The sequence below is a fragment of the Halteromyces radiatus genome (genome assembly GCF_025201355.1).
Source record: "Halteromyces radiatus strain CBS 162.75 chromosome Unknown BX664scaffold_1, whole genome shotgun sequence".
NCBI lineage: Eukaryota > Fungi > Mucoromycota > Mucoromycetes > Mucorales > Cunninghamellaceae > Halteromyces > Halteromyces radiatus.
Genome location: NW_026251687.1, coordinates 3655373 through 3675461, shown reverse-complemented (window position 1 = coordinate 3675461; position 20089 = coordinate 3655373). Strand labels below are relative to the sequence as shown.

The 20089-nt window shown below is 33.2% G+C and overlaps 8 protein-coding genes across 8 annotated transcripts; 5 read left to right on the top strand and 3 right to left on the bottom strand.

Annotated features, from left to right (window-relative positions):
* Nucleotides 1-147: 147 nt before the first annotated feature.
* BX664DRAFT_322347 (uncharacterized protein) lies at nt 148-3246 on the bottom strand. The gene is made up of 6 exons (XM_051543479.1): nt 2683-3246; nt 2522-2622; nt 2329-2445; nt 1880-2222; nt 1601-1812; nt 148-1515 (listed from the first exon to the last, which is right to left on the bottom strand). The coding sequence occupies exons 1-6, from the start codon at nt 3112-3114 to the stop codon at nt 264-266; spliced, it is 2457 nt and encodes an 818-aa protein (XP_051405471.1). The 5' UTR covers nt 3115-3246; the 3' UTR covers nt 148-263.
* Nucleotides 3247-4315: 1069 nt separating this feature from the next.
* On the bottom strand, nt 4316-5186 carry BX664DRAFT_273431 (uncharacterized protein). The gene is made up of 3 exons (XM_051541216.1): nt 4975-5186; nt 4719-4910; nt 4316-4647 (listed from the first exon to the last, which is right to left on the bottom strand). Exons 1-3 carry the CDS (start codon nt 5165-5167, stop codon nt 4355-4357), a joined length of 678 nt encoding a protein of 225 aa, XP_051405470.1. The 5' UTR covers nt 5168-5186; the 3' UTR covers nt 4316-4354.
* Nucleotides 5187-5746: 560 nt separating this feature from the next.
* Nucleotides 5747-7838, top strand: BX664DRAFT_322343 (uncharacterized protein; the record flags this gene model as incomplete). Its single annotated transcript, XM_051543478.1, has 1 exon — nt 5747-7838. A coding segment is annotated over exon 1 (2000 nt), but the record flags the coding sequence as incomplete, so codon positions are not given.
* A 149-nt stretch (nt 7839-7987) lies between these two features.
* BX664DRAFT_322342 (ribosomal L28 family-domain-containing protein) lies at nt 7988-8867 on the top strand. Its single transcript, XM_051543477.1, has 2 exons — nt 7988-8110; nt 8207-8867. The coding sequence occupies exons 1-2, from the start codon at nt 8012-8014 to the stop codon at nt 8465-8467; spliced, it is 360 nt and encodes a 119-aa protein (XP_051405468.1). The 5' UTR covers nt 7988-8011; the 3' UTR covers nt 8468-8867.
* Nucleotides 8863-10888, top strand: BX664DRAFT_322341 (uncharacterized protein). The gene is made up of 8 exons (XM_051543476.1): nt 8863-8963; nt 9061-9103; nt 9185-9305; nt 9380-9540; nt 9591-9786; nt 9903-10004; nt 10089-10178; nt 10318-10888. The coding sequence occupies exons 1-8, from the start codon at nt 8909-8911 to the stop codon at nt 10441-10443; spliced, it is 894 nt and encodes a 297-aa protein (XP_051405467.1). The 5' UTR covers nt 8863-8908; the 3' UTR covers nt 10444-10888.
* On the bottom strand, nt 10875-15671 carry BX664DRAFT_355264 (uncharacterized protein). The gene is made up of 3 exons (XM_051547800.1): nt 13693-15671; nt 12207-13571; nt 10875-12134 (listed from the first exon to the last, which is right to left on the bottom strand). Exons 1-3 carry the CDS (start codon nt 15523-15525, stop codon nt 10899-10901), a joined length of 4434 nt encoding a protein of 1477 aa, XP_051405466.1. The 5' UTR covers nt 15526-15671; the 3' UTR covers nt 10875-10898.
* A 503-nt stretch (nt 15672-16174) lies between these two features.
* Nucleotides 16175-17208, top strand: BX664DRAFT_322336 (uncharacterized protein). Its single transcript, XM_051543475.1, has 6 exons — nt 16175-16345; nt 16401-16511; nt 16596-16696; nt 16766-16793; nt 16924-16987; nt 17060-17208. Exons 1-6 carry the CDS (start codon nt 16283-16285, stop codon nt 17134-17136), a joined length of 444 nt encoding a protein of 147 aa, XP_051405465.1. The 5' UTR covers nt 16175-16282; the 3' UTR covers nt 17137-17208.
* Nucleotides 17209-17877: 669 nt separating this feature from the next.
* Nucleotides 17878-19916, top strand: BX664DRAFT_382359 (coth protein-domain-containing protein; the record flags this gene model as incomplete). The annotated part of the gene is made up of 4 exons (XM_051549034.1): nt 17878-17902; nt 18018-18495; nt 18596-19177; nt 19268-19916. 4 exons carry the CDS (start codon nt 17878-17880, stop codon nt 19866-19868), a joined length of 1686 nt encoding a protein of 561 aa, XP_051405464.1. The 3' UTR covers nt 19869-19916.
* Nucleotides 19917-20089: the final 173 nt, after the last annotated feature.

Sequence of the window (20089 nt, the reverse complement as noted above, 5' to 3'; positions counted from 1 at the left end):
GCAATTAGAAAAAAAAAAATTCGGAGTGTCAAGAATGACATCTTTCAAAAGACAAAAATATTGATCAGGTCCAAAATGATAGAAGATAAAAAGGAGTGTGTTTATTTCTTGTTTGTTTATAAAACTATATATAAGAAAGAAAAAAATAAAAAAAAAAAATAAAAAATATATAAAAGGGAAACAAGTAAATCATAATAAATAAATATATATATATATATATGACCAAGTAATACAAAATAGACAAAGTAAATGATAAATTGCTATCATTCTGTCCACGAACCTGAGGAATCCAACATTTGCATCAAAGGCCATTCAAGACACACTTTAGGTTGTCCAGATGACCTATCATCTAAAAATTGTTTGATTGTATCCATGGATGATATTGATCGTAAAGTTGTTGTGAGTTGTTGTTGCGATGGTGGTATTGACGACGAAGAAGATGATGACTGTGACCGATGTTGTTGTTGTTGTTGTTGTTGTTGGCGTGAATCTGTTACTACTTGATGATGATTTCCATTTCCTTCCACAATCCTCATCGCAATATCTCGAGCATCTTCTACTTTTCCTGTCATTTTTAATCCAACCACCTGAAGAGCTAATTCCATAAGAGCGCGATCATTTTCATTGCAATACGTAAATAGCGTCAGATCTTGACTATCAGGTACCACAGGAAATTCTTTGAAGGAAACCACAACAGCACCAGGTTCAGTCGCAGGTGGAAGTATACAGACAAGAGTATTTGGTGACCAATAGTGAGTATTTGTTGCTGCTACATCGCCAAACATACAAGTCAAACCAGGTCGAAAACCAGCACCAAGAATAGTTACTTCAATTCCACCATCCATAGGTCCTTCATTTGGAATCATCCGTTGCATTTGAGGTCGTTCTAATATTAATCCTTTGTTCGGTGTTGATATTGATTGTTCTTTTCCATTTCTACTGTTTTGATTACTTGGTGATCCTGTTGCTGCTGCTGCTGCTGCTGCTACTGCGGCCATCGAATTCAACAAGGCTTGATTTAGCTGCATATGTCCAGTTTTGCTATCATTTTCGGTTTTGTTGTGCTGAAGATGATTGATCAATGATGTATCATTGGATGGCGATAAAGTTCTACTGATATTACCAATTGGTGTGTTGTGACGTGGAGCGATTGCTGTACTACTATGATTGTTGTTGTTGTTGTTGTTGTTATTGTTAGTGAAGGGGGTATCATTAAAGGAGAATGGTAAAAATGACTGTGTGTTGGATGTTGATGAATTATTCGTAGAAGGTGATGATGATGACGCAGTATTGTTGTTGGTATGAATACTGTTTGGAACAGGTGAACCAGAGCCAAAAGGATATGAACTTGCAGATAAAATTGCTTGTGTGCTGATAGGCTTGTCCAAATCCGTACGAGGGCGTTTTCTTCCAGCTTTGACTTTACTTGATTTATGATCATCAGTAATCATAATGGGTGGAGACATACCAGTAGCTACAGGTTTGCCTGTGTGATCTTGCATTTCGAAATAGATACTAAAAAAAAAAAAAAAAAAAAAAAAAAAAAAAAAAAAAATTAGAGTTCAATGAAATGTAACCAATAATTGCATGTGTCTATTACCAAAAGCCAAGTCTTTCATTATGATGTCTACAATAACAAGTAATTCTGGTAGGTAGAATGGTATCGCCAGAACTAAAATCAACTATTTCAGGACAATTGAAGAGTAGGACCTTTTGTTCTTCCAAAGCCAAAGATTGTTCATCCTCTAACCGACGTTCATCTTCATTTTCCACTTTGATTTTGTTTTCCTTTCGACGTTGAGATCGTTTGCGCTATTAAATAATAGTTGGATGAACACTTTTGTTTCTACAATTGGATCTTCCTTTTTTTTTTACTTACCTCACGTTGAATACAACCTAAACACGTTACTACCTTTCGAGAAGGATCACTTGCACAAATCACACGAGCACTGAGAAAGAGCATTTTATCAGCTTTAACAGGTAAATTGGTATTGTCGAGACCAGAAACACTTGTGATGGAACCATTGCTATCTGTATTAACAGAAATTTGTTGTTGTCGTTTCAGTTTATCCTTTGCTACCATATATTCTGGAAGTTTCAAATGAGACCATTGTTGAGCTTTGTCACCGTCGTCTGTAACTAATTGAATACATAGTTTGATTTGAGTCTCTACTCTTGATTTCGCCCCAGTTTGAGGAACACCTAGTACCCGAATTTGCATTCTTTTATTATAAACAAATAAATAAATTAATTAATAATAATAATAGTAATAATAGAAAGGGTTAATAATCGATTTTTAAATGAATATATTCTTTTTCTCTTTTTTACCCAGGAGATATGATATTGGATGATTTGAAAGCACCATCTGTCATGGACTCATACTTGATACCAGTGGAAGTTTGAATTTGAGTATCACCTTGAGGATTTGCTGCTGCATGAGAATTCCTATTGATTAATATATATTTATATATATATATATATATATTAGATAAGGCAATGATAAACAGTGATAAGAACTTACAACGAACTGAATAATTGGTAGTTGGAAAGATATTCAGACACATTCTTTGCCAAGTTTGGTATTGATTGAGGGAAAGGATTGTGGGCTACATTGGAAAAGAACTATTTAAATAGGAATAATTAGTTATTAACAAATGACGCGAATTTCTTCGTTCGACTTACATTGTTGAATCCAGACCATATACTTTGATTTGCTTCAGATCCATTTGCTGCAGCTTGATCAAACGAAGTCAAAAGTGAATGAGGATGATTGGTTGAAGTAGAATCAGTAAGAGAGGATACGTTGTTAGCATCTTTCATAGATTGATCGTGCATCTGTTGTTGTTGTTGTTGTTGTTGTTGTTGTTGTTGTTGCTGTTGCTGTTGCTGTTGTTGTTGTTGTTGTTGTTGGTGATGTTGTTGCATAAAAAAGAGAGGATTTTCAGGTAGTAGTTGGTCAAGTTTCGGTAAAAAAGATAAATCAAACTGGAAAGGAAGTTGTTGAGAAGATCGTATTGATAAACCTTGGTTGTTGTTATTGTTATTGTTTGTGGCATTGTTGTTGATATCTTCTTCGTTTAAAGGAGAATCGATATGATGACTTGATTCTGACATTATATACACATTTATATATGTTTATAGGTTTATTTCTATATATATATATAGTCTTCTTCTTTCCTATATTATAGATTTGAATATACAAAAAAAGAAAAAGAGAAAACAGAAAAGAAGAAAATTAAAAAAAAATGAGGGAAGAAAAAGGAAACTAAGGGAAAAAAAAAGCTTTTAACTTTTTTCACGTTCCGTTTTTGCAGACGGAGTCCCAGTCAGCCAAGAAATCGCCCAATCATATGGTAAAGGCAACTGCAGCTTGGACAATTGTTGTCATAGGTTTTCAAATGCTTCCCAACTGAGTTTTAAGGCACGAGATCTTTCTATGTTATTAAAGATGGATATTTGAAATTATTGATTTTAAAATTCGTTCTTAATGTCATCATCATCATCATCAATTGATAGCAGTTTCTTTTCATCCTTTTTTTTTTTTTTTTTTTTTTTTTACTTTGTGATGATGATAATCGATATCTTTTCAGGTCCATCATTTCAAACACCGTGGATATCCTTTTAAGCTTTTTGGAATGCTACTAATTTATTACACTTTAACTTTTATATTAATAGATGATGATCATATAATAAGAACATTTTTTTTTGTTTTTGTAGAATAGCGAATCAAAATTCATACGAGGCAAAATATGCATGATTAAACTTGATTTTCTAAAAGTTTTGTTCGAATGATGGTCAGTGAAGAAATACACGTGGCTCAACAAAGTTTTTGTACTACTACTAAAATATAAAGCCTCTTATTAAAAATCTAAAAATCCGTGCGCATACTGGAAAAATTTGAAAAAAAAAAAAAAAAAAGTACCCATATCACCTCTTATGGAAATAATAGTTTATCAATAATACATGTGATTTATCATCACGTCAATTCGTAGCAAAAAAGAAGAAAAGAGGAGAGGGAAAAAACCGGTAACCATCAGCAGTTCTATCTATGATTAGTGATTATAAAGCTTGAAATCAAAAAAAGTAATTCTGACAACAGACAAGAATCCCTTAAGTTTTTCTTTATAGATGATTTGAAATAAAAAAAAAAAAGGAATGTATAGGTATACAATAAAAAAAAGAAAAACAGGTGAATAAAGTAACTATATCTAGATAACGAAAATGGGTATAAACTAAAAAAGATATAAAAAAAAAAGGAGGGTATGATAGAATTGGATAATCCTTTTAAGGAGCTATAAAAAAAAAAAAAAGTCGGAAAGATAAGAATGACAATAAAAGACCAGCTTATTGTCATTTAAAGTAAAAGTTCCTGACGATGTTTTACTAAATAATCCTGTACTATAGCTTCATCTACCCAACATTGATAATCAATCAAATTTAAAAAAGATCTTTCCAATTGGTTAATTTCTTGAAGTGTATACATATCATCACATAACCGTTTCATTCTTTGATTGGTGAGCCAATATGGTTTACTTTCATCTGCCACATCATGAGGTCCATCTAATTGTTGACTTGCACCCCATCTTGTACCATGTAGAAATTTGGAAGCTACCAATAAAGAAGCGATGATCATCCTATGAGCTGTATCTAGATGGTAATAACAATAATAATAATTTATTATAGTCGTCATATATAATATATATATAAAATATATTTACCTTGATCACCTATAGCACGTTGAGGTAAAGCAGCTTTACATCGATCAATATAAATCCAAGCAACTACAGCTATATAACATGATATTCGAGCATTATAGGTAATTTTTTGTATAAAGTACATTAATTCTGGTGCTGTACGTTCTTGTATTGGTTTTGTTGGTAGAAAATCACACATTGTCAATGCAAAATAATCTATAAAAAAAAAAAAGAGTAAGAATAATATATAGTAAAAAAAAAAAAAAAAAGTCCGCTTTACCGATGACAATACTTGGTAATGGTTTAAAAGAAAAAGATTTTTCATCATCATCATTATTACTACTATTACTACTATTAGTAGTAGTATTACTTTTACTAATACTAGGAAGAGGATGAATTGAATCGGAAGGTTTCTTTGGTTGTTGTATTTCGGTAATAAAACTCATTGTCATTGTATCAATATAAATAGTCATACTATATAGGAATTATTTTTAAATAATAATAATAATAATAATAATAAAAGAAAGAAAAAAAAGAAAAAGAAAAAGAAAAAAAAAAAGGGACATTTGATTGTTAATGAAATTTATATAAAAAGGAGAGACAGAGTTTGATTAGACCACGTGAGGTTGCCAACCATAATTTATATATATATATTTAATCCCTAACAACAATCAAAAAGGAACCAATCTTTTTTCTTTATAGGATTTCCCGATTTGGTTATCCAGTTCCGTTTTCCTTTTCTTTTTTTTCTTTCTTTCTTTCTTTTTTTTTTTTCAGAAAATTCATCAAACCAACTGATTGACTTTATCTTGTGATTTTTTCTTTTTTTTTTTTTGATTATTTGAAACAAAACCTTTATACATCATCATCACTGTGTAAGGTTTTTTTTTTTTTTTTTCAAATAATATATAAAAAAGAGGTACATATCTTTATATATATATTCAAAAATGGTGATACAAACAGGGCGCAGAAAGTGTGAGTTTAAATTTTTTTTACTGCATTTTTGTTTCTTTCTCTCTTTTTTTTTTTTCTTTTCTTTCTTTTCCTTCCTATTTTTTTTTTCCTCTTGATACCTTATTAGGATGACTTCTTTATTATTATTACCTTCTGAAATCATAGATTTGATATGTAGTTTTTTATCAAAAAATGATTTTCTTACGTGTTTATGTGTATCCTCGTCTTGGCATGACTTCTTTATTCATCATCTTCACAAACACATTTCTATTCGTGGAGATAAACAACTTGAACAAGTATGTCAAAGTTTACTTCGCCATGCTCCTCGATATCTTGGTCATTCTGTGCGAACTCTTAGATTATCTATCAAGAATATCAAGGACCGTCATTTATCTCAATTGGCTGCCTGGTGCACTCATATCGAAACTCTTTTTTTACGATGGTCTATTTGGTTTGAAGAAGAAATCAAAGTATTACCACTACAAGAAACTGCGGAAGAAAGAGAACTAAAGGAACTACGTTATACTGATATTATGGCTTCTTTTATTGGTCCTTTCTTGAACTTATCTCAACTCACTTTGGACGTTTCTTTTGGTGTACGCGATATCAAGATACCCGACTTTTTACCCTTCCTTCCTCGTCTTACCATTCTTATGATTACTGTTGGTAATCGTCTCTCTTTTGATTATATAGAACTGATACATAAACAATGTCCTTCTTTACAACGTTTGACTTTACAAGGCCTTTTTATTGAAAATATTCCAGCTATCACTCCAACAAAACTCTCTTGGTCCGATAACAACACTTCTTCTACTTCTTCTTCTTCTCCAATCACTATTACACCTGCTGAACATCTCGCTATTATCAAATTGGAATTTGTTAGTGGTGATACCGAATATTATTTGGATTGGATGATGTATTTTGCAAAGAAATATCCTAATCTGATGTCTTTTGCTTTTCATCAACATACAGCCTCTTTATCGCCATACTTAGCTTCAGCAACTGGACAACAACTCAATCATCCGTTTTATCAGTATGTCTTCAGCACTTTATCTCAACAATGCCCACATTTATCAGCTGCTCACTTGAAAAACATTCATATCAACCCTGAATTCTTCAAACAGGTTGGCTCAAAATTAGATCATCTTGCTATTCATCTACCTGATACCAGTCCACTTGGCCTTTCAACACATTCAACCAACACTTCTCCCAATTTGTATTACTTTTCAAGTTTATTTCAACACACGGAAATGCAGCAACATTTATCCTCTCTTCGTTTATCTCTACCAGTAAAGGATAATACCAATACTCCTCTTTTACCCAATCAAATTGTTACTCAACTACATCACTTTCATCATCTTGCCTCTCTTACCATTCATTGGAGTCAATCATTGGCTTGTTTTCATCTGGATTCGCTTTTGTCTTCACTCCCTCAACTGATGAATCTTACTCTGGTCTCCATGAAAGTAGGCCTACTTCAACAACAAGAATCAACTTTGGACAAACGTCATCCGTTGCAATCATTGACATTGTGGAGCGTCATCATGATAGATCCTCATCATTTATTCAACTGGATCAACTCTTATGTGGATTTATCTCATCTCAAACTGACACATTCTTGTCGATCTATATCATCTTTGGACCACGACAAACAAATTCCCAACAATATCTGGTTACCCGATACCCGTTTGAAAACATTTTCAATTCATGAACGATATCATCAATCGAACCCGATTCGACTATATATGTTACATCAAACCGCAGTTCGTACAGGAAAACAACAGGATGATTACAGGCCTCGATTTAGTCATCTAACTGATCAACATGACAATAAAGACGACAAGTTTGCTTGGTATTTTTTGAAGTACTTTGACAATGAAACAGCATCTTCAAGTCAACTGGTGCAATTGGATGCAGATCAAAACTTTGAATGGGTAGTGCCTTTTTATCAAGTCAAGAAAAATTGCCCCTGGTATGCCGATTTATGCGATATTGCTGATGATGTTTACAAGAAGCACAACCTCGAACATGACCTGGTGGATGACATTGATGGAATTGACTATATGAATATAGTATGCCGTTCGATTACATACTTGAAAATTAATGATGAAAGAATATCTTTTTTTAATTAATTAGTTAGTTAGTTTAATCTTTATTCTTATTTGAAATAAACCATGACACTTTTTTTTTAACAAATTTAATGCTAAAGATGATTCTTACCAGTCTGTCTCTCTTTCTTTTTGTGGCTTTGGCTCGCTGGGATTCAAAACAACTCTTGACAGGGACGTCTCCCAGATATTTTTTTTTACCTCTTCTCTCTTACCTTTTTCTTTTCTTTTTTTTTTTTATCTTCATATTTTGATATGTTATCAGCACAACCTGCTTATGCTCTTGCAAGAGCAACCTTCAAACGGGCTCAACGTGGTTTATTTGGTGGAAAACATATTCAATTCGGTAACAATGTAAGAAAGAAAAAAAAAAGAAAAAAATGGAGAAAGAAGTATAAATGATTTATTCTTTTCTTTTCTTTTCTTTTTTTTTTTTCCTGTTGTTGATAGAATCCATTCTCCAAGAAAAAAACTCGACGTAACTGGCTTCCCAATGTACAAAGCAAGAAACTTTATTCTGAAGCCATGCAACGATTCTTTGATCTTAAAGTCACGACCTCTGTTTTACGAACCATTGATAAGAAAGGAGGATTAGATCGATATCTTTTGGATACGAAGGACAAGAACTTACATAGTGAAAAAGCTTTGGATTTGAAGAACTTAATACTCAAGCATCAGCAGAAACAAACCAAACCTGTCAGTAACCTATAGACACCTTTTTTTTTTTGAACCACCTTCTCTCAACTTCCTCCTTTCAAAAATAGTATATACTCTCATCTTTCTTCTTACTTGACAAACATGCAACTACTCTTATACTCCCTTATCATTCCATCTTCATGATTCTTCTTTAGTATGTACTCATAGTTCTCTGTATTTTTCCCTCCTCCTTTTGACATATACATATTTACTTATTTATTTATTTTTTTTCTTTTTTAACGATAAAATCTAAATTGACATAACTGTAAAGAAAACAAAGTTGAATGATTGTTTATTTGATATGGTTGAAAATGATGATATTTCTCGTCAACTTTTATATGATTCAATCCACTTGATGTATAAAAAAGAGGTTACTCGTATTCTCAATCCCCGCTGACTTTTTTCTCTTTCTTTTTCCCTCGTTTTATTTTCTTCTTTTTTTTTTTTTTACCACTTATGGAATTACCTCAAGTAGGAAGACACTGCTCTCTTTCTTCTTGTAATTCTTTAGGTAAACTCATTTACTTTAGGAAGTACTCCTTTCATACCTTAGATAATAATAATAATAAAGTTACTTAGTTATTTACCACACTCCTTTTTTTTCATAGACTTTTTACCTATCACTTGTCCTTTCTGCGAAAATACTTTTTGGTAAAAGAAAAGATGTTTCCTTTGGTTATTGAACAGGACAATTCATCTCTCTCTCTCTCTTATTTCTTTCTTTCTCATTAGTGGCGATCATCGGTTACCTTCTTCACATCGATGTAGTAGTTGGAGTAATGACAAACAAGTTTCGTTGTGCACACAATGCCAAAAACTCATTTATATGGAATCATTATCACCTGAAGATACGGTAATTATATAGATATATATATATATATCCCAACCTTTATTTCTATTTAGACTAACTTCATCGATGATTATTAGTTAACGCAACATATCTCCTCTGAATGCAAATTGTATCTCTTTCCTCCTGCGAAGATGTCCAGCTCCGCCAAGCTTGAATGTGCTGTGGATCGATGCCATGAATTAGATCCTAGAATTGGCCCTGCTCATTGTACTGCTTGTGATCGTGATTTTTGTCTCAAGTAAGGATATACTATTAATATTACTGTTATTTATCTATTCCATTTTATAGACATAGATACCAAACGACACATCAATGCCCGGCATTACTGATAGATCCAAAAGAAGAAAGGAAATTGGCTGCTCAAGAAAAGTTAGCAAAGACTTACAAACATACAACAACAACAACAAGGTCATCATCATCCAGTAATCTAAAAAGAAAAGTGAATCCCGTAGTAGAAATGATGAAAATCAAGGCAAAAGCAAAGGTAATTTCTTTAATCTTTTATACCTATATGTCTTTCTATATCTAACAATTTTTTTTTTTTTTTGGTTCTGTGTATTTTGTGTGGATTGATCCTTTTCTATAAATATATCCATGTAGGGATTGGCGTCTGTCCCTATGGCGTCTCGACTATATCTTTATATCAAATTCCCAGAAGATGCCAATTTATCTCAACTAGAACAACCAATGTATTTGGACAAGGTATAATTTTTTTTTAAAAAAAAAAAAAAGAATACTGGTTTATATTGACTCTTTTTTTTTCGCTATTCAATATCTCACAAAAAGTACAATCGTGTTGGAAAGACATTGGACATGTTGGCTACTTATGGACGTGTGAAGAATCAAAATCATTTATTATCAGCCGACAATGATCAGGTAACAGAAAAAGAAACAGTGAATAAGGTTGATTTAAGAGAGGGAGAGAGAGAGAGAGAGAGAGAGAGAGAGAGAGAGAGAGGTGAAAAAAGCTGATTCCTTTTTATTTTTATTGTTATTATGTTATACGAAAAAAAAGAGACTAGGGTTATATATAGAGGATCAGGAAGGAAATCTTCGACTGTTGGACACATCAAGAACATTAGAAGCTTCCGTGGAACAAATGAATACATTAGTGCTCAAACGAAAAAGGATCCTCTCTTGAAGAAGCAATTTTTGGTCCATAGAAGAAATCAATTTCATTGATCCTTGTTTCATATTATTATACTTAGAAGTAGTATAGATCTCATGCAAAAATAAAGGCACGTAGTACTGTTGTATATCATTGGGTTGTTTATATTTATATATTTATAGTATAAAATCTTTAATTGTAGAAATGAAATAAAAGTCTAGATCAAGTTGATTATGATAAAAATAAAGCAAACTTTATTGGTCATAAGATGAATTGTAGAAGTGTGATAATAAAAAGTAACTTAAAAAATACAAAAATAAAATAGAGATAAAAGGAAGGCAAATATATGAAGATGCAATAAAAGAAAAATGAAATACATATAGAGATGATCAATAAAGTAGAAAGGGGGGCAAAATAAGTAAAAATACACATAATACAACAAAAAGGGGGGAATACAATAATAAAAAAAAAAAAAAAAACAACCTAAACTAATCACATTCATCAGGAGGTAGATACATTCTATTCTTGAATTGATCACATAAACGATCTTCGTCATGGAGGGAATCATGAGAATACGAATCAGGAATATCAGGTAATCGTATAAATTGTTGTCTTGGTTGTTGTTGTTGTAAACGATAATCGTGGCGTCTTGATGATCCAGAAGATGATTTACCACCAAAATCTTCAATAAATCCAGGATGATCCAACGTATATTCACTGCCATTATCATCATCATCATCATATGCCACAATAGGTTGTCCACGTCTTCCACCTTTGTTAGGAAAAGATGATGATAAAGATGCTGAAAGATAAAGCCCAGTTGTACCATGAGGTGTTCTTGGAGAGGAAATAGATGTAGTTGCAGTGTTGCGCCGAGAAAGACTACCGCTGCTACCACCACTATGATTGCTATGTCCGCTGATACTATTACCACTGTTGAATGCTGATCCATCATAGAGTTGAGGCGCAGGAGGAAGTGGTTGATTGGTTGGAAAATCAGAAGGAGAATAGTATGGTGTTGAAGTAGATGTCATAGGAGATTCACTACCATTGTTGCCATTTTTATAATAATAATAATAACTACTGTTTCCAGAGAGAGGTGATAAGGGTCGTTGAGACGCAGAATCCATAGTTGGCGATCGACTATGAGAGTTGTTGCCATAGATATACTGTTGTGATGATTGCATAGTTGACGATATTGATGGTGCCATGGCGGTTCCACGATCACTGTTGCTACTGCTGCTATAAGAACTGGTTGAACTGTTTCGTGCACGTCCTCGAGGTACACCAACAGCACTGAGATTAGCACTTGTTACCCTTGTAGATTGTAAACGTAATTGAGCTATAGCCAATTCTTGAGCTGCTGATTGTGCTTGAAGTTGTATTTCACGAACTCGGTCTTGAGAAGTATTGAATCGTTGTCCATTACGTGCCACCAATCGTAACATATCATCCACTACATCCAAAATTTGCTTGTAATTCAGTTCTGCTGTTTGTCTTGCTTGTAGTTGCATCAATAGTTGTGTCTTGGCATGTTTGACATCTGTGCCTGTAGAATGCATAATAAACCACCTTGTTTCATTTTCAATTTGTGTCAATTCGTTGATGGTTTCCTTCAGTATAGTCAATTGGTGTCGTATATCCATCTTTGGTTTTGGTAAATCAACAACAGAAGTACCAGCTTCGAATGCTGCAACAAGTGCACGATAACCATCGATTGTGATCTAAAAATAATAAACATAAATAAAAAATAAGTAAATATTATACTTTTTAATTATAAAAAAAAAAAAAATTACCTTATTTTCATCAATATGGAGAGATTGCAAGACACGATTGACAGTCATAACGTTTGCCAATACAGAAGCGCCAACATCACCAATACCCACACCGTTAAGTTCAAGACGTTCCAAAGATCTATTTTGTTTCAGTCCAGCATCTATAGCGTCTACGATCCCTTTTCCAATATTAGCGCACCCTTCCTTGTTCCTTGCAGACGTCATGTTGAGTTTGAGTTCACGGAGAGTTGTATTGCGTTCAAAAACAGAGGCCAAAACACGCACTGTATCATCTGATAAAGCATCACACCCAGTGACCCGAATGTCTGATAAATCCAAAAACATGATAGTGTGATTATCACGAATGCAGTCCAAAAATTCACGTAGTGTACCATCTTCCCAATCAGTTTTCGCCAATGACATGGAGCATGGACCCTCCCCTTGCATCAATGCATTACATAAGTTAGGGATATACATCACTTCGCGCCATACTGGATTGCCACCCACATTCAAATGCACTCGTCGATTGCCAGATTTGGTAATAGCCATCAGGAGATCACGGAGATGTCGACCATCAAGACCACACCCATTCACATTTAAAGCTTCCACAGAGTTGAATGATTGCGTTTGCATCCATTGACATAGAATAGCCACACCACTTGTACCTAATCGATTGTATCCCAAGTCCAATTCTCGTAATGCACTTGCATCAAACATATGTTTTTCCAGAGATAGATCATACCCTCTTAGCCGTAAAACTGCCAATCGTTTGCACCGTTGAAGTAATGATTGGATGGTCGTAAGATCTAATCGTCCTTTTGAAGTTTCAGATTTATCATGTGCCGTAGTTGTAGGTGATGTAGGTGGTTGACGCTGATGACGATAGTGTGAATGATGAGGATGAGGATCCCTAGACGTGGTCGATATATCCAAAAGTTGTAATTTTTCAGGCCTTTCTGAGAGTAACGTAGTAAGAAGCATGCCGATTTGTTCATCAGTAAGTCCACATTCATGTACATCCAATTCCACTACTGCCTTGGGACTTGCTCGAATACCAGCCAAAAGAGAGTGTAAATCTGTTGCTTTCATATGATTTTTTCCTAACATCACTGATCGTAGTTGACAGTTTCCATTTCGCATATTCAATCCAATCACTGTCAATGCTGAACTAGTAGAAGTTTTGTTACTACCTATGCTACATTCAGAGAGATCTAATCGTTGTAACCTTGCATTGCCAGAGAGTATTGCATGAAGTTCATTCGAAAGTACATCAGACACATTCAACGTTTTCCAAAAAGGTTTGGTCCAGCTATCATTCTTGTCCACAGTCCAATCCTCCAATTCTTTCAAAGATTGTTTCCCAAAGTTCAATTCAGTGTAAAAAGGCTATTTTTTTTTTTTTAAAAAAAAAAAAAAAAAAAAAAAAAAAGAGAGAGAGAGAGAGAGAGAGAAAATTGATTAGTATCTGGTATCATTTGTATCACATATATATATATAATACACTTACGTTTCGATGAAGGGATCGACAAATAGCCAAAAGTTCATATCTTGTATAAGAAGCTGATGTTTCATTGACTTCATGAGGAGGCAGTAACACAAACGATCTTGCACCACCAGAAATACCATCGAGTTTGTATTGAAAGCGTGCCTTGTTGAGATTGAGAGCAGCACAATAAGCATGTAACACAATGTTGAATCGTACAGCATTTTCATCAGCAGGATCGATCATTTGAGAGGGATTGGTATTGATCTGATTGTTGTTGTCTACGATATTGTCATCATCCACAAGAGTTTGCAAAGGAGTAATATAAGCTTGTTGAAGATGAGCTGGTAAAGTAGCAGAATAAGTGATAGCTTGTGCATCCAAAGATACAGCATGAATAGCTTGGCGTAAATGTTGAATGATATATTCACAATAAGTTGACACTAGTACCAGTTGCCGTGTTGGGTGTCCCACTTGACCAATGAGCAGTTTGAAAGTATCATCATCAGCTGAGTATTGAATGGAATGAATAGCCAAAAGTCCATATCGATCGCGTTCTACTGCTTTCAAATATTTGTCATCGGCCACACCAGAAGGAGGAAGCAGATACATGCTGAATTTGCCAATAGCCAAAGTAACCACTTGGAACACTTCTTTTGTTGAATTCTTGCCATCTGTCACCTTGATCCGTTTTTCTTTGTATATCACCTTATGTATCATCAAAGGATTGCGTCTTTTGTCCACCATATCCTTTTGCTTTGATAAACGTTCCTCTGCTGCGAATTTTTCCGTTGTGGTAACAGTACCTTGAGCCATCATCGATACATGGTGAACTTTTATTGCATGACGAAAACCATCGATCCATTGTTGACATTCTTTGGGGCTGTTGGCAGTCAAAACAAGAGTTTGAGGTTGTTTGGTGTCAGGTTGTAGGTATTCGACCCGAAAGGTATTTGGAGGAGAGATAACAGTATGAATACCAAAAATATCCCTTAGATGAACCACAATTTTATCTTGAGCAATACGAGGTAAAGGAGAAAAGGATGTTGATGTGACGTTATCATGATGTCGATGATGTTGTGTATCAAACAAGTCAATTTCAGAGCGAGCTTTCTGTTCTGATTTGTATTGTAGAAGATGATGATTGGTCAAGACAAAGTAGAGTCGTTTGTTTACCGGTATCAAAGCAGAAATAGTTTTGTATGTGACGATTCCAGCGTACATAACTTTAAAAATCTTATTGTTGGCTTCTAAATCCATATTGGCTATGTGTTGCATTTCGGAGGTAGGAGGGAATATCGATTGAGACGGGTCAGGTTCGTTAATAGGTGGAGGTGATGCGAATGATTGATCAGGATCTTCATAACTGTTTCGGATATCATATAAAGAAGGAGGACTAAGAGATCGCATAGTTGTAGCCATAGGAGATATAGGTTGGTCAGAGTTATTTCTTGATCGTTCCATTCTTCTACTAGTAGTATCAGCAGGCATAGTTCCATCATAGTCAGCAGTTGTTGTATAATAAAGAGTGTTGCCTTCCATCATATGTGGACTTGATATAGGATCAGAAGCAGCCCTTTGTTGCCTTGAATACATAGAACTATTGTTGTTATTATTATAATTGCTATAATTGATGCCAGTCTGTTCAAGATTGATGTTGTTGGAAGATTGAGAATAAAAGGATTGATTAGAAGAAGAAGTTGCTGTAGATCGTATAGAAAGTGGTCGTTGACGAAAACCTCTTGTTGCAAGTAATCGTAAAGAGGTTCTACTTTTTGTTGAAGAAGTGGAGGACGAGGAAGAGGAAGAAGAAGGAATGGATTTATTTTGAGAACTACCAATTCCACTCTTAAACATAAATATATATATATGAATATATAATATGTATAAAAGTATATAAAGGTAAAATATATAATAAAATAAAAAGAAGAAAAAGAAGAAAGAGAAAAAGAAAAAAAAAAGAGATAAAAGAAGTGAACCAAAAAAGAAGAAATAATAGTAATAAAAAAAAAAGAAAGCCCGCCATTTTGACCTATCAACTATGCAACCAAAAAGATTTCAACCAATGAACAAGTCGTATTTTGTACATGAGGTTCAATAACTACGTAGTCTCGAAAAAACTTAAAACTATGCACGTGGATAAACTTTTTATCATTGACTTGATTCTTTTTTTATTTATTTTATTGATTGTTCTTTTTTTTTATGATTATTATTAAACCAAGGTACCACTAAACCTTGATAAAAAAGATCATCTTTAAAATTGAGATTCTTTTCTTTCTTTTCTTTTCTTCTTCTTTTATATTAATAATAGTATTAAAAAAAAAAATAAAAGAGAGAGACTTTAGATGATAATAGCGGAAAATCAATATTGGAAGATCTTCCCTCTTTATATTGATAAAAGAAATCCACCCCCAAAAGAAACCATTGTATTGCTTTGTTCCTTGTCAATCCGAAAAAATGCTTTATTTTCTTAACCTCTGATTGGATCTTTTTTTTTTTTTTTTAGTTTATCCTCATATCTAGAAGGTTTTTTTTTTTATACAAAGTCCGCATTTTTGCCTTTTTTCCCTGTTTCTTTTCTTGGTACCTTTTTTTTTTATCATATTTATATAAAATGGATACTTTACAAAACTTTGCTCAACAAACCAACCTAGCGTCATTATTAGGTTTCCATCTTGTAATGTTTGAAAATGAAAACTATAATATTCATTAACTATCTTATTATTATATAGGGTATTTCTCTTTTTGGTGCCATATCAGCTTGTCCTTCATACAATATTCCCATCTTCTTTTTTGGTATCTGGGCATTTAACTACCATGAATCAAACTCTCCCATCAAAACTGTAATTTAAAAAAAAAAAAAAGATGATCCTTTTTAATTATCTTAATTTAATTAATTCTCTTCTTTTTTTTAAAAAAAAAAAAAGTTTACAGGTTGTTTAGGATTAAGTATACTACTCGATATAGTTTGGTTCACTCTTCATAGTGGTAATCCTCTCAACGAAAGTGGATTCACATTTGCAATGATGTAAGGACAGAAACTAGGTAAATACATAGACTTAATTTTATTTCTTTTCTTTTTTTTTTTTATATATAGTATGAACGTGATTAGTTTACTTGTAAAGGTAAAAACCCAAAAAAGAAAAAAAAAAGAGTTTGGATGAATGATGAAAAACAGACACTATATAGAAAAGAATAGATAGCAGACTATATAGAAAAGAATAGGATTAACTCATTTTTCTTTTCTTGATTTAGCCCATTACCGTATTTGCTGCTGTCAACACGATTCAAGGACGTGGCGATTCATTGGGAACTGGAAGTAAGTATTCAGTCAAAACCGAAGAACGGATTCAGTATACTGATCATTGTCTACTTTGCTATATATATATAGATTGGTCTGAAGCTCCCGGTTCATTCCCTGGTGCTTATCAAACAGTACGCGATGGTGATAACGATGAATTTGCATAAATTATTATATAGGAACCTTACATAGTACAACTCCACTTTATTGAATAAATTATAGTTCTTGATTACCCTGTATTTACGGTGACAGATGATATATGATAGATGGATGATATTGTGATGATGGAATGAAAAGTTGATGATAGGATAATATGTGATGATCCTGAACAGAAAAGTAGTAGACGTGGCTATGCTATCGGACTTCATCCGGTTTTTAATGAATTGACGAGTTGAGGTTAAATAATGTATCCTTGGCAAAGGTAACCAAATATATAAGGTATATTGAAAAAAAAAAAGGTATTCAATTCCTAAAGAATCACGATAATATTATTACATATTTTATAGTATGATTAAATAGAGCAACTTATTATATGATATAAATTGAATAAAGTGTAGCCACTTTGTAGGGAAATATGAATAAATCAAAGTTACATTAATATTTTAAGTAGATGTAGAATGAATTGCCAAGGACTCCGCTTTCCTCTTTATATCTAAATCAAATAAGAATCGGCCCATTTTGACAGAAAATGGAAAGTTTTGTGGGGAGTATTGTGATATCACCTGGTATCACGCAACACTTTATAGGTTAAGAAAGGGGAAATTTTTTTTTTTCTTCAGCTCCGGTGCTTAGCAGTTAGTAATGTTTCAGCTTATGACAATGGTAAGACATCACTCCGAAGTTTCTTTCTTGTTTTATATAAATATGACAGTTTTATTTTGATATTGTACCTTAAATTATTTCAAAATATGCGTTTTTTTATTCCTGCCTTTGGTATGTTATTGAAGTTTGGAACTTATTATTCAGTCCCCGATTAAGCTTTTTTTTTTTTTTAAATGATCTATTAACTTTTTTTTTGTTTTTCTTTCCTTTAAAAAAAAAAAAATAGTGGCAGTAAATTCATTCTTCTTATTTGCCTATGGTGAATCGATAACTTATAAAGTGATCTCTACTCCTGGAAGCAATCACACTATGGGTGTAGTTGTGAATGGCAAACCATATCCTTTACAACCTTCTAAAGATATTCCTATCTTACATTCTGGTTCCGCTCCTTCTGGTGCCTATAGTTACGCGAAACTTGACAAAGGAAACAGTATTGTGGAAAAAGAACCTTTTGAACGTCAACTCGATCAAAACGCAACAATGACTCTCAATGAATTCTACAACAGAACTTGGAATACTCAACATATTACACCTTTACCGACTTTATTGGAAAACTTGCCTACTATGCATCGAATTGATACTGAACTTCATGACAATAATGAAATACCTACCATTTACATCTCTGGCAATCAAGATCAAATTAATCTTATGCATTCTAATACTAGTCTTGATACAAAAGTTACTGTCGATATGCACTTTATTAAGTAAGTAACATAAATAATACTTTTTTTTTCTTTTTTTACAAATTATTCATTCTCTCTCTCTTTTTTTTTTTTAAAAAAAAAAATTGTTTTATTTATTTAGAACAACCAAGATTACTAGTTTAAAAGGTATTCAAATCTCACTAGCAGGACGATCTTCAAAGTGGATGGATAAATTATCTTATGGTCTCAAAATTCCTAAAGGTCAAGATTTATTTGGTTATCGACGATTGAAACTTCGTGGTTTACGTGCAGATCCTTCCTACATTCGTGAAATTCTCTGTTTTGATATGATGAAATCCATGGGTTTACCTGTATCTGGTGCATCTTACTCACGTGTCATTATGAACGATACTCCTATTGGTTTATTTTTGATGATTGAAGCTTATAAGAATCCTTGGTATGAAAACGAATTCAACAATGGCAAGAAATTCAAAGATGGACGAGGAGCAACTTATCAAGGTATCGGTACTGTATCGGATCTATCTTACTTTGGCGACAATATCACTAAATATGATGGTCCTTACAAATCTGAAGAAGATCCTGATAAAAAAGGAAAGTCTCAAAGCTCTGGTTTGGATAAAGTCATGTCATTTACAAAGTTTTTATCTGAAGCACCTACTACAACTCCCGATGCTGTAAAAGTATGGAATGAACATATTGATATGGAAAGTGTTATCAGAAGGTAAAAAAAAAAAATCTAAGATATATATATATATATATATGATGATTAACATTATCTTTTTTTTTATTTGTTTCATATGTCAATTTATAGTCTGGTGGTTGAAATTGTTGGTGGCTTTTCTGATGGTTATCTTGCCAATGCAGATAATTATTTCTTATATGACAATTTGAAGGAAAAACGGTTCACTTATTTGGCAGCTGATTTTGATACAACCATTGGAAATACAATTGTCAAATTAGCGGATCAGTGGTCAGGCAATTATAGTCAATATCCAGGATTTTCCTTCCGTCCACTTGCACAAAAGATGATTCAAGTACCTGAATTCAAGTCTCGATTCGAACAACTCCTTCACAACGCATCTCAACAACTCATTGATCCTAAACATACCAACCCTCGCATTGAAGATTTGGTCAAGATGATTCGACAAGACGTGGATTGGGATTACAGCTTACCAAAGATGAACAGCAAGCCTGCTATTGATCCTAGTATGAATCCTTTTATGCAAGCAGGTTCACTTCCTCCTCCTCTCTATATGGGTTCTATTGAAGATTTGATGAAACGACCACTATTTGATTTCGACACCGCTGTGAATGGACCGACAAATCATATCAGTTTACCTGGGGTGAAAGAATGGTTCCAACATCAAAGCAAAGCTATTCAAGATTATTTTGCTCAACATCCCCCACAATAGTTTATTTAGTATGATCATTTAGTTTAGATAATTTTTATTTGTATACTCATCTTGAATAAAATGAAAAGATATTTAGATGTTATATGAAAAAATCCAGTTTTGGGAAATGTCGATTTTACGGAAACTAGAAATAGAAAAGGCTAGACCTTGTATCACCTTTTCGAATAACAGCGATCTTTCTTTTTTTTTTTTTAATGATCCAAGGGAGAAAAGTGAGTCAT

What these genes read in the sequence shown, in the direction of transcription:
- BX664DRAFT_322347 (XM_051543479.1), bottom strand. Translation starts at nt 3,114, where the DNA reads ATGTCAGAATCAAGTCATCATATCGATTCTCCTTTAAACGAAGAAGAT. An exon ending in TCCAATATCATATCTCCTGG is followed by an intron (nt 2,223 to 2,328) that starts GTAAAAAAGAGA and finishes TTATAATAAAAG; the next exon opens with AATGCAAATTCGGGTACTAG. An exon ending in AATGAAAGACTTGGCTTTTG is followed by an intron (nt 1,516 to 1,600) that starts GTAATAGACACA and finishes TTTTTTTTTTAG; the next exon opens with TATCTATTTCGAAATGCAAG.
- BX664DRAFT_273431 (XM_051541216.1), bottom strand. Translation starts at nt 5,167, where the DNA reads ATGACTATTTATATTGATACAATGACAATGAGTTTTATTACCGAAATA. An exon ending in ATTACCAAGTATTGTCATCG is followed by an intron (nt 4,911 to 4,974) that starts GTAAAGCGGACT and finishes TTTTTTTTATAG; the next exon opens with ATTATTTTGCATTGACAATG. An exon ending in ACGTGCTATAGGTGATCAAG is followed by an intron (nt 4,648 to 4,718) that starts GTAAATATATTT and finishes ATTACCATCTAG; the next exon opens with ATACAGCTCATAGGATGATC.
- BX664DRAFT_322342 (XM_051543477.1), top strand. Translation starts at nt 8,012, where the DNA reads ATGTTATCAGCACAACCTGCTTATGCTCTTGCAAGAGCAACCTTCAAA. An exon ending in ATATTCAATTCGGTAACAAT is followed by an intron (nt 8,111 to 8,206) that starts GTAAGAAAGAAA and finishes TGTTGTTGATAG; the next exon opens with AATCCATTCTCCAAGAAAAA.
- BX664DRAFT_322341 (XM_051543476.1), top strand. Translation starts at nt 8,909, where the DNA reads ATGGAATTACCTCAAGTAGGAAGACACTGCTCTCTTTCTTCTTGTAAT. An exon ending in CATTATCACCTGAAGATACG is followed by an intron (nt 9,306 to 9,379) that starts GTAATTATATAG and finishes GATGATTATTAG; the next exon opens with TTAACGCAACATATCTCCTC. An exon ending in AACCAATGTATTTGGACAAG is followed by an intron (nt 10,005 to 10,088) that starts GTATAATTTTTT and finishes TCTCACAAAAAG; the next exon opens with TACAATCGTGTTGGAAAGAC.
- BX664DRAFT_355264 (XM_051547800.1), bottom strand. Translation starts at nt 15,525, where the DNA reads ATGTTTAAGAGTGGAATTGGTAGTTCTCAAAATAAATCCATTCCTTCT. An exon ending in GTCGATCCCTTCATCGAAAC is followed by an intron (nt 13,572 to 13,692) that starts GTAAGTGTATTA and finishes AAAAAAAAATAG; the next exon opens with CCTTTTTACACTGAATTGAA. An exon ending in TCCATATTGATGAAAATAAG is followed by an intron (nt 12,135 to 12,206) that starts GTAATTTTTTTT and finishes TATTATTTTTAG; the next exon opens with ATCACAATCGATGGTTATCG.
- BX664DRAFT_322336 (XM_051543475.1), top strand. Translation starts at nt 16,283, where the DNA reads ATGGATACTTTACAAAACTTTGCTCAACAAACCAACCTAGCGTCATTA. An exon ending in TGATTAGTTTACTTGTAAAG is followed by an intron (nt 16,794 to 16,923) that starts GTAAAAACCCAA and finishes TTCTTGATTTAG; the next exon opens with CCCATTACCGTATTTGCTGC. An exon ending in CGATTCATTGGGAACTGGAA is followed by an intron (nt 16,988 to 17,059) that starts GTAAGTATTCAG and finishes ATATATATATAG; the next exon opens with ATTGGTCTGAAGCTCCCGGT.